Source organism: Aulonocara stuartgranti, assembly GCF_965226115.1.
Source record: "Aulonocara stuartgranti genome assembly, chromosome: 4".
Lineage (NCBI taxonomy): Eukaryota > Metazoa > Chordata > Actinopteri > Cichliformes > Cichlidae > Aulonocara > Aulonocara stuartgranti.
In genome coordinates, this window is record NC_138942.1 from 9,823,102 (window position 1) to 9,835,657 (window position 12,556).

The 12,556-nt window shown below is 40.0% G+C and overlaps 1 protein-coding gene and 1 long non-coding RNA gene across 2 annotated transcripts in view; both read right to left on the reverse strand.

Moving 5' to 3' along the window:
* The window catches only part of LOC309705887, a 269,576-nt gene that overhangs the window by 29,198 nt on the left and 227,822 nt on the right, over positions 1-12,556 (reverse strand). The gene's annotated exons all lie outside the window — the stretch shown is intronic.
* Positions 65-10,722, reverse strand: mafk (v-maf avian musculoaponeurotic fibrosarcoma oncogene homolog K). The gene is made up of 3 exons (XM_082529686.1): positions 10,518-10,722; positions 4,576-4,652; positions 65-4,496 (listed from the first exon to the last, which is right to left on the reverse strand). Exons 2-3 carry the CDS (start codon positions 4,618-4,620, stop codon positions 4,059-4,061), a joined length of 483 nt encoding a protein of 160 aa, XP_082385812.1. The 5' UTR covers positions 4,621-4,652; positions 10,518-10,722; the 3' UTR covers positions 65-4,058.

Genomic DNA, 12,556 nt, shown 5'->3' on the forward strand with positions numbered 1-12,556 from the left:
GAAAAAAGACTCAGTGACCCTTATTTATAGGAATAAATTTACCACACATTAAATAAGAGCAGAAACAACATAGATTTTATTTGTACATGAGGGTAGTTCATTAAGAAAACATGTAAATGAATGTAAAAAATAATTTAGGTGTTTTTTCTTTTTAATAAAATTACACAAATCATTGAAATAAATATAAAATATATGAGCAGAGTAATGACAAGTCATGAATGGTACATACTCAATTTATGCTGCCTTTTTACTGCTATTTGACAGTCACTCTAAGCCTCGAGACATTTATCTCAAACTCACAAACGCAGAAGTTGCTGCTGTTAAACTAACATTCAATGTATTTTATCCATAATTTTAGCCACACCTAATCTGTACACATGCTCCACTCTTACAATATTAAAACTGACTTTCTACATGGCTAAAGTTAAATACTATAGCTTGTAGGACTGGCAAAGCTTGTGTGTTGAAGCTTATTTAATCAAAGACGGCTGATCACCTCGAACGCTTACTCAAGATATACAAGCATGCACATTTCTGTACATGCATTTGCTATAATTATTGTATGAAAGATTTAAAAAAAGATCTGTTCTATTACTGCTCCTTGGTATTAACTGCGGTTTACTTCGATGTAGAAAGAAAGCTGATCAAACCAAGGTTTGTATTCACCCATGGCAGGAGGGTTTTTTTTATTTTCCCCTATAAACATGTCTACATTAATGTATCTACATCTTTAACCTTCTTTAAACTTGTGTGTCTACTAGACTTTTTTGGGTAGCTTAAGAAAAGAGCATGAATAAACTCTCTGCTAGGTCATACTGAAATGTAGAACTTAATTCACCCAGAGGAAGGTTTGTCCTTATTTAGGCACTGTACATAAATATATACTTTAAAATTTGAAACTGTTTTTTTTTTTTCAGGTAATTATTATTTAGGTGTGCTCATAAAAAAGTATTCACCTCAGACTCAAATACAGTAATAAGTGCTAAAATTAAAGAAACCCTGATGTAGCTTAGTTTTGCTTAGAAACTAAACCACAAGAGGTCACTGTAATGCTATGCAGAAAATGCTTTTAGCCACAAAGCCTTTTAGGTGAATGTGCTCAAGAAATAAGTTATGTAAACAGGTAATATGTACTCATTTGTCCAAGGCTTGACACATTCCTTATCTGTAAGAGGCCTGGGTGAACAGTCGTAAAAGAGCTTTGGGGTTCTTTTTGTTTTGTTTTTTGTTAAGCAGTTACAAAAGCATTGCAGTCACTGAAATTTCTGGCTTGACATATTTAGAAAAGTATACCAGGTTTAGTGGCTGCAGGGGCGGACTAGGTTTGCATGCAGGTTGATCTGTTTTAAGAGCAAATTTTCCTCATATTCTATTTGCAATATTCTTAATAATTCCTCAGTTAACGCTGCCCAAAAGCCTATTTTGCAAACTAAACACTTGGTTGAAATTAGGCACTTTTGATATTAGGCAGTGTTTCGTGTTACACTCGAAATGATCAAATTTGACATGACAAAATATGATAGCTTCTACAGAAGGTCATCTGCAGCCTGCATGTAACCCTAGTTACTGTCCAAGTCGTGCATTAGATACATTGTGAATATGCTGAGAAGAACTATTCTTGGGCCATAAATACTCACAAAACTTAAGTTACGAAAACAGTTCTCTCGTTGTAAATTTGAATACTATTTTTTTTCCTTTTTTTTTCTTTTTAAGAGAAAAGTTCAGCATTCATATAATTAGACTTCAAAGACCGATTACATAATCACACCACTCCCAGCATAGTAAAAGACATAAATATAGAAAAATATGTACTATATAATGTATATTTATATAATGTATATGCTTATAAAACTAAGTATCAGGAAAAAAAGAATATGGGCTGTATTGACACAAACCAAATGAAAAATACAAAATGAGAGTAAGAACACAGCAATGCCCCTGCTTATAAATCACAGCAGGTTGTACAGCAGCAAAGTTCCCCATACTGTTCTTTGCAGCTATGGAACAGGGGAAGAACAGTCATGTCCTCTTAGCCAAGAGAAAATCCTGACATGAACAATCTATTGACTTCACTCCAAATTGGGAATGGATTCTCGGTAAGAACAGCTCGATTTCAAGTGAATTTCATATTTAAATACGGTATTACAAAATGTACAATGAGAGCAAGGCCTTTACTGCATTTAGTTATCTTGACACCACAGTTTCTAGAGACGGGCGTCAGGAGTTCTCTTGTAGAAGAGCGTGTCAAAAGAAAAGTAGCTGGTTACTGTTTCGGAAATACCAACACCGGCAGCAGCACTTCTTGTGACCCAGTATTAGGAATGATTTCTATTTGGACGGAGTTCTCAATCTAAGGGACAACAGAAGCGGTGGGAGCTTTGCCGTCTCTAGTCTGTAATATACAGTAAGCAACTTGAATTGCATCATACTTAAAAGGTCTGCTCTTATTATTATATCCAATATGGATTACCTACCAAGAGTTGCATACAAAGAAAAGAGATTAAACACCACTCAGTAAGTGCCTCAGCAGATAGTAGTAGTTCACTATCATTAGTTACATTCGGCACAACTTTCCTGTAAGTGGTCCGACCACATTGTGTTTTCACCTAGTTAAGCTCCAGTAACTGCAGAAATGCAAGCGTAACTTCCTTTAAACAAGTGGCCCTGTGATTTTTTTTTTTTCTGCTCACTGTATCTTAACAGTCTTCTCTAAGTGCTATTTGATGAAAGACACCATTGTCAAACGCATGTTCCTTAATCACTTTCCAGTTTTGCAATTTAGTCTGACCAAGTTTACCATTTAAACAGAATTTAAAAAATTTTCTACAATATATATCAAGAAACTTCTGAGTCAAGGGGCCACACACAAATGCAATCACATGCAACAGCTCCAACTGCCTACACTGTCTTTGACAACATAACATAACAGTACTTTTCAGCTATCTGTCAACTAGAATGTAGTTGACAAGAGAGATCGGAACCCCTTCTGAAATCTGACGGTACTCAGACATGTCTTTTCTCAGTTGCCAGTAGGAGGAATGAAGGCACAAATGGCACTTTTCAGAATATTGTACAAGGAAACACAGTCCAGTCCGACAAAGACAAATTCTATCATAATGGGTGATTTTAACTCTTTCCAAATATTAATTTAAGGTGTTTCTTCAAAACTGCCAGATTAGATCACTTTTAGCTGCATCATTCAAACTTCTCTGAACTGTACTGGTATTGCTTTCTAAATAAGTTACTTATATAGGTATCATGGTTAAAAGACTAGTATAGCTTTTTAGCTAAACATTGGTCAGTTGTCAACAGTATAATGCAAAGATCCCTCAGAACCATTTCTACATAAGTTTTCATGTTACTCAAACACTTAGTCAAGTGACTTTACTGCTTAGCACCTCCTAAAAGTGCTAAGCATATAAGTTTCCGGTGCCGCGTTTGGCTAGCTTTCAAAGGCATCTGATAACTGTGGCCTTGAAGAAGTGTCCATTTGACCTCACAGTGGAAAGATATCACCTCTGTGTTAAAATACATGTGAGATATTGCATAGATCACATGTAGAACTGTTCAAGGCAACAGACACAGGCTCATTAATATTTATACAAAGAAAATGTGATTTGGCAAAGACTTTAAAAGTATCCATACTGTCTCATATGCGTTACTTTAAACCTCTCGTATTTTATTCTTTACATCATAAAGTATGAGAGGTGTCCCAGACCATGTGCTGCCACATTAAGGCGTGTCAAATACTTGAAATTTGAGTAAAAGCAAATCTCTGCTATTAGTCATGGAGGTAGGGTCACAGAGGCCCGATAACCTGCCGGTGCTGGTTGTCAGGAAGGGGGTTTGCACAGTGCACAGACAATGTAGATTGTGTAAAAGAGACAAAAAGAGGGAGACAGAATTGTGAATGCAGCATAACATCACATAGAGCTTGCCACCCCGGCCACCCCTCAGTCTAACTACCGAGCCTCGTCTCAGTGTGGGATGAGTAGGTTTAAACCAGGTCAGAAATAGGAAGGACCAGGCAGGCAAAGGAGAGCCCAGTCCTGTCAACACTAGGAAGGTGTTGAGAAAGCAGATGGGCTGGAGTTGTTTTGGCTGGTAGATTTGACGATGGTGATGACGCTGGTAGGTGCAACTTTGCCTGGTGAGAGAGGCCCTCTGGTCACAGTCCGTGCGAAACACTGCAAAGCCTCATACTTGGCTCGCAGTGCATCCAACTCCAATCTCATGCTGGCATTCTCACGGGCCAGCTTGTCCACCTCCTGCTGCAGCTCGGTCTTTTGTCTCTCCAGCTCCTCCTTTTGGGTAACACGTTTGATGCGGCAGCTCGCGGCATAGCCGCGGTTTTTCAGGGTCCGCCGTCGCTGCTTCAATCGCACAACATCCTCCTTGGTGAGCCCACGCAGGTGCTGATTGAGCTCCCGCACAGACATGGCAACCAGCTCATCATCGCTGAGCACAGGGGCATTCTCACCCACCTCCTTCTTGACCTGCAAGACACGAGCAGTGCATGAAGAACTGTGTGCAGGCGTGAATCACTAAAACATTTTTCAAACTTCTCATGCTTACCTTTAAAGCTTTGCTCGTCTTAAAAGTAGTCGTCATTCCCTGCATGAAGACAAATGACCAGAATCTCACAGAAGACACTGAAAAGTAAAAAACATACGACCTCAAGTAAGTGAAACAGAACATATTATTGATGGACGAAAGTAATTACAATTAAGCAGATTTACTCAGCTACTTATGTTGGCAATTTAGAAGCAATTGAGGTAGTGAAGTTATTCTACTAGAATGACTGGACAGCATGTGTTACTTTGCACATATCATTAGTTTATACTACTCGGGTTACTTCTGCTGCAGAGTGCGTTAACATACAGGAATTTTAAACAGTGCATTTTAGTTCAAGCACTATATTTTAAAAATGAGATACTGATATTTTTTACTTGCATGTTATTTGACATTTCAGATATGACAGATAAGCAGAAATGACACCCCCAGTGGTGATACTCGAGAAGTTTACTGCACAGACGTCACATCCCAGGGTTACATCATATGTCAGTGCTCATGTTTGTTTGTTAGTGACATAAATACCAGCAGATGGCAGCATGACTCTATTAATTGTCAGCACTGTTGCTTGTCTGTCTTTACATATTAAAAAGAGGGCCGTGACAATGTAGTTCACTAGACCAGGCAAAATTAGAAACAGGCAACCTCTCTCCTGCTCGTCACAGAACTTTGCATTTAAGCTCTCTGCCTCAGTGATTTTGCCAGGGCAGTATTTAGAAAAGCCTCTCTGTACTCATTACAGTGAGCCACATGCTTTCCAGACTGCTGCCATGGCCAAAAAAAGCAAGAGCGCTGAGCTGCGATCCTGTGAGAGGCACACATCCCCCAAAGGCTCCATTTCAAGACCTACAGACCAGCTTGACTACGAGTGCACTGTTCCATGCTCAACAGATACCATGGAAACGCCCTGCAAATGGGCGTGGGAGTGTGAGTCACATGGTCACCAAAAGGGTAAACAAGTCTCATTCATAACCGCAACACAGCCCATACATAGTACAGACCAAAAGAAAAAAAGAACAGCACTAACTTGTGCTGCTAACTTCAAGGCAACCTGTGTACAAAAATCCTCAATTCTCCTCTTAAATCCATCATTTATCTTCTGATCTGACCTCTCTGGATTTACAGAGCAGCAGTCTACAGGATTCTGCCTCCTCATCAAAGCAAATCATCACATCAGTATAACATTTATAGTTCTGCTGAACTTTACAGGGCAGCATGTGGAAAATTCCTAAAGATAGAGTGTCACAGAGAAATAGTTTCCTTTATAGTCACTGATGTATTTTTGCTGGGAGACAATGTAGTCTATCGATTTAGTGCCGTCTCTCTGTGGTTGGATCCTCTCATTGGGCTTTCCTGAGCTGCCCTATGCCCTTATTTAACGCTCATGGATATATTTAGCCCGCAGTGCTGACACAAATTTCTGCCAACTAAACAATTTAAAGGGAGCAATGCGATAAGTGATACCCTCAGTAAGAGGGGAAATATTCTCTTCAGACCTATTAGCTGAAGCATTCGTGGAAGAAAATACTGTGGGTGTGACTGTTCATTGTGTGATATATATATTTCTGTTAATACAGGGCCTCTAGGGGATTCTAACTCAGACCAGTAGTGCAGTGAAAACTTAGAAAAACAAATGCTTTTTTCTTCTTCTTGTTTTTTAAACATTACTAAGTCATTGTCCTGAAATAGAAAATCAAGTCAGAATCCTAACTTGGAAAATAAATACATGGCAAATGTGTGTAATGAGCGAACAGCTACAAACAGAATCCACACAAACTTCGGTTTAGAGATTTAAGGAACATCTGGTGTGCTCGCTGATGTCCTTTATTTATCTGCAAAACATGCTGCAAAGAATTACATAACTGAGATTTTAGAGGCATCAAATAAAGATGAACTAAAATAAAACATTCCTCAAAAGCAAGCTGGCCCTAAACGGTCTAATTTAAGTGGTATTGCGTCAGAGGGGGGTCCCTGGGTATGTTCCTTGAAAAAATCATGGAAAAGCGGACTGGGGCCTCTCTGATCTTTATACAAGAGGTCCCCAGTCTGAACCAGTATGCCAGATTGTTTGCCTGAAATTCTTAAGGCATATGCTTATGTTTTTGCAACTTGCACAGGGACACGGCTTTCTTGATTAAGACACCAAAGTTTCCTCAGAGAACAAAACAAACCCCAGCAACCACACAGAGAAGACAGACAAAACACGTCCTCTCACTATAGTCAAGAAAACAACTCAAGTTAGGCTTTTTTTTTTTTCTTCATAACAGTAAGGAAAGGAGTCTGGGAAAATAGGCTACCTCAAAGAAAAGCCACAGTTGGCGGGTAAAGAACAAAACCACATTCCTGAGCGAACACACATGTGCAAACCCTCACATGCACACAGGCGAACCTTCGCTGAAGAGGGAACATGCAGTCTGAATATATCCTGCAATGCGCTCAGCTACGGGGGTGGAGTGGAGACAAACCCACTTGTAAAACAATGGCTGCAAATTTCACAAAATGTCTGGAATTTTGAAGTATCGCACATCTGTCACTTGGCCAAATAAATGGAAAACAGCCTGCGCATGCTTACGTGTGGAAGTCAGGAGTCTTTCTTTCTTATTGTTGTGTTCCTTTGAGGGACAAATTGTAAACAAAGTGCTTCATTTTTTTTTTAAAAATTCACTTTCCCTCATTTTGATATACAACAAGCAATACTGTTTTATTCCTAACGACACCCCTCTGACGACTGATAACCAAATAAGTACTCACTGGAGTAAATGCTCCACTGTCTATCCACTATAAGCACAAACATTTCACGGCTCTGCTTGTTTGCTGGGGGATTTGAGCAAAAAGCACAATGTTGCCTGCTGTGTTCTTTGAAGATGTACAGATGCATGTTATGAATATTTTTAACTAGTTCAAAAGCAAGTAAACCAGAGCAGAAGCAAGAAAACAGTGATTTTAAAAAGAATCATCTCTAGGCAAACAATTGTGGGACAAGAAATCCATTGTAACCTTACTCCACATCTGAGACCAAGCCAGTTAAATAAATGTATGTACCTTTCCTTCACCGATACCTCGTGGTTAAAGTATAGCTTACTGTTTTTGAAGTCAGGGATCGGGTCAAGTTCATGGCTGCTGTTCAGTTACAGCAGGTAACTGTGGGGCCCAGCCTTCCCCTAAAATAAACAGCGTATCAAAGACTTATGCGCTCACACTTCACTAATAAATGCAGAGCTGGCTTGTCTGGATTCTTTGTTTTTCTTCTCTTTTTGTGCAGGTTGGGGAGGGGGTTCAGCGCAAAGCAGACTTAATGCTGCCCTTGACATTCAACTTTAGTCTTCATGAGAAAGCGCTTGCATTTCTTGCACTTTTCTAAGGGGAGGGGGGTGGAGAGATTTCTTCACAGACTGAGGCACGCAGCACTCTGCTCTTTCTCCAGCGCAGCACATTTGGTGGGATATTATGTGAAGGAAATGGAGAGCATAGCTGAGCAGTGAGTCATGCTGTTTACTGGTAAAAGCGACAACCAGCAGCAGGGAATCACACCCTCCTGATCTGACATTTCCTGGAAAATCCCGTTGTTTCAGGGAGAGGAAGGAAAAGTACAGAGAACCTCAGAAATGGTTGGCATGACCAGCGGAACTTTCTTGCGGAAAGGGAGGAGATCTCACCGAATATCTGTGAGAAGATATTCTCCCAGTCATCGACACTGGTTTTCAGAACGATGTAAAGAATGAAAAGTGGACACATCGGTCCTTTTTTTAATTATAACTAATAATTAGTGAATAAAAGAAGACATATTAATATTCAGTCACTGCTAATAATAGTCCTAAAGATTTCGATAATGTTCTTTCAGGACAGATAGGTTGAGCAAACGTTTCGAATTATTTGATTTGAGTTTGAATCACAACAGAATCAAGAGTTGCATCCAGCTCCATCAGGAATCAACAGAGAATTCCCAGCAACACAATCCGGCAATATAATTACAGGAGTACCTCTGACCATAATGAGGTGAAAGCAGTGGTTTGAGATCCAGTCTTTCTGACAGAAATGACTTGATACATGTCGCTGCCAGTGGCAGAGGGAACAATCTCAAATGCTATATAACTGCCAGGGAGTCACGTTTGACAGATGCAAGGCAGACCTGTTCAAACAGTCACCTCTTATTGCCTGTGTCCACTCTGGTTGGCATGTTCGGCTGCAAATAAAAATCACTGGCTTCCACAGTCAGTAATCAAAACTTGACATCTTTTTTCCAGTAAGAGGAGCAAAACACATCACAGCCAACGTGTTCTGTGTGAGTCATAGCATTGCTAACCACAAACATTTCACTTTCACAATACTCCACCACAAAAACGGTCTCGCATTCTGCACTGCTTTCATCCATCACCACTGTCCGGCAAAATGAGAAACAAAGGGAAGACAATTTGACCATATGCTGCATCTTCAGGGGAATTTCTCTCTCCCCCCCCCCCCCCCCCCCCTCCCACTGTCCCATACTGGTATGATGAGTCAGCTGCTGTAACTTCTCCATCCAAAAAAGATATCATCACTTTGGTGATTGAACCACATGTTAACCTCATGACAGGAGCACACCCTGCTCCTACTGCTTCAGACTGAAAGTCAGTGTGCACCCACCAGAAACAACAGTGAATCATAAAGCCCCCCCCAAGACATCAACCTGTGACCATCTAAGCGGAACAAGTTACTCAGACAAATATTTTCCATATATTAATCACAAGTTTTTAAGTAAATGGCAAAGGGCAAACTGAAAGGTGGACATACAAGACTGCAAAGAAGATCATTGTGAGCTATTTTAGAGCCATGGTCAAAAATTCAATTAGTCATTGTAATTCAAGGTTTTCTTATCTTTACCCAATTCATTAAGAGTTATGCAGAGCAGGAATTATAGCTAAACACAGCGATGAGATAAAGTCTCTAAAGTGATTCATCGTTTGTGGAAATATGGGTTCCTTCTGCTGTTTCTTGTAGGCTAGTCAACCCCGGTGGTCTACCTCCACTCCACATCGTGCCCTTTGTCCCACATGTCTAAAAATGCAGACCACGTGTCGATTTCAATGTCAAAAGCAGGCTGGTATTCTGCATTATAGCACCCGCTATCAACCTCGCTGCCATGAGCTGGGGAAGAGCGCGAAAATTAAGGAGGATGTGAAAAATGCTGTACATGGATTTGTTTCAATAGGAAAGTGAGGAAGTTTATTTCACTTCCATTTTCCGAAAATCTAATTCAAGTCACAGAAATGCTATAAATAAACACACATGGGGGGGGGGGGGGGGGGGAATGCAATTTTGGGGTTTGGGTTTTTTTCGTTCTAGAAAAAGTTATAATCTAAAACCTTAGAGGTTCAGGCATGCTTAGTAATAGTATATAAACATATTTTGTAACACATTCTGTAACTTTAGCTTTACTTTTAATGAGAAGTGCGAAGAAATAGTGTGATTTTTATCGTCTTATTTTTCTTCCCTCCCACAATGCTGGTCGAAAACGTCTCCTCGCTCGTTATACAGTTTATAAAAATTATTAGCTATAATTTTTTTTAAAGGGACCGCATTCAGTCAGTGTCATAATCACCGCTGTTATTTTCAAAGAACTATTTCAAATCGCAGGAAAGCGACAAAACACACGTTTGTTTCCCCCTGTTACATATTTTCATACAATTTCTAACTTCCTATATGCGACTGCTCGGAGGTCTGCGCCACTTTTGAAGCACTGTATTATGTATCTCCAGCACAACACGTGTCCGCCCGAAAGAAACAAATCTACGAAATCAACATGAGCTTTCATAACTGGGATCAAAACTTATCCTACGAAGAGGATGCACAACACAAGCCTGTTTGCGTGCGCCACTATGTCACCGTGAGAACTCGAGTAATTTAGGAAGGAATGTCAAAACATCTTCCCGAAAAAAATAAATAATTAAAAAAAAATACAACCTCACCTCTGTGGACTCAGATATCTGTGGACCGGAGTGTGTAAAACTGTCAAAGTATGTTTCCTCGACAACCGGTGAAGCAAGTTGACAAACTTGGTAAAAAGCGTCCAGCACAGACGGGCAGCGGCGTATCCTCGTACTAAATTAACTACAAAACAACAACAATGTACCAACATTCCACGCTCTGCTTCCGCAAGCACTCACGTCACCGATTCCTCGTGACCGCCCCCTCCATTCATGAAAATAACTTTGTGCTGACGTCAGTCTGGGGAGGTGGGGTGGGGAGGGGGGGGAGGCCTGGGGGAGGCCATAAATAGAAGACAGATACTGCTGGCGACTGCTTTTGCTTACTTTACAAAACTAATCTGCACAAAGTCAGCTCACGTTGCCAGCATTAGCCAAGAAAAACTTCAGATTTCTAAAGGAAGTCATAAACCTGTTGCTCTCTAAGTATGTTCACCACCCCCTCCTCCTTCTTCTCCTCCTACTCCTATATTTTTGAGTCAGCTCTCCACTACAAGGTATTCAAAAAATACCTTTGAGTGAGGGAAAACAGCGACCTCCTCTCTCAGACTTGAGGAGCAGCAGCAGCATTCCATTCCTGAGGAAAGTATGTGGTGTAGTAGCTCAGCAGTCCCAGGATTTCTCTTATTTTTACTGCACTACTGCCAATAGCGTCACAGGTTATTCTGGGTAATTAAGTACTGAATGTAAATATGTTAAGTCAGTAGCCTTTTATGGCCTCTACTTGTATGGCTTTTCCTCTGCAGCTATATGGTATTAGAAGATCTCAGCTTTGACTTGAACTATGGTGCCTGTTATAGTCAGATGCAGTGTGCTGACACTAGAAAACACTTTGAGCTGGGCAGCTGAAATTGCTGAAAACTTTTCTTTTCTTTTTTTCTTTTTTTTTTTTGCTGTACAATGCAGTAAAACCATGGGGAAGTGAACATCTGGATCCAAAGCCATCCAAATATGTAGATTTTGGTTGGTTTTATTAAAGTGCATACTCAGCCATTTGTGGTTATTTATTGGTTTATGGCTACCTATGACGAATATCAAACAGTTAAATACTCTCTTGAGCTGTTATTGTGCATTTACCATACATCTCTTCAAAATCTGAGCATGGACATGCTGTCAGGACGTCAGGGAAGCTTTTTTTTTCTTTGACCATTTTAGGCCAAAAGCAGCTTCATTATTGAATCATTTTTTGTTCCATGATGTTTAATGGTGCTATCTTTAGCAAGTGGTGAGGCGAATGAGGAAACAGAGCGGCACACAGACACAATGTCCGATCCATGACAAAAGCGTGACCTTTAGATAAAGAATGAGTTGTAGTTTATTAGTAAATAAAGAAGAAATGCTGAGTTGGCTTCTGGCTGGGCGATTCAGTGCGCTGAGATCTTTCTGTGCAGACTTCTCTCTGGTGGGTGGATGGTTTAACATTTACAGTTTTTCCAAAGCACTTGACAAAAACATTGGACACTGACAATTCTGAGTCAGAGAGGAGCAGTCCTTTATACGATTCACAAAAGCTTGCTTACAGAAAAACTGACTAATTCCTTAGAACATTTTTTTTTTTTTTGGTACTCTGGCTTTATGCCAGACAAGCAGACTGGGATAGATTTAAAATGAATGTCATCATTTATGGCAAATGACTCAACAGTTCAACCTTTTCCCCCGAATCACATATGGAATCAATTGTTTACTAAGGATGGTTGGCTCCGTACTTTCATCTATGCTGGAACCTGCTTCGAGTAAAAAGCAAATAAACCAAATGAGTAACCTTCTTTGTGTACAGGTTACTTGCATCACATCACAGATTATAGATGAGATGAGACACAAATGAGTTATTAGAATAACTGTTATTGGACTGTATTAAAGATGAGCTTGAGTAAATCAGGATCACATATTAAGTGAAATAAGATGATGGGATACAATGCAGAAAATGTAAATACAAAAGTGTGGTGCATTGCTTGTTTTCTAGAGAATGTGCAGACAGAGAAAAGAAAGGGATCAAACTGGAGAGTCTCTGCAGGACCACC

What these genes read in the sequence shown, in the direction of transcription:
- mafk (XM_082529686.1), bottom strand. Translation starts at nt 4,620, where the DNA reads ATGCAGGGAATGACGACTACTTTTAAGACGAGCAAAGCTTTAAAG. An exon ending in AGACGAGCAAAGCTTTAAAG is followed by an intron (nt 4,497 to 4,575) that starts GTAAGCATGAGA and finishes CGTGTCTTGCAG; the next exon opens with GTCAAGAAGGAGGTGGGTGA.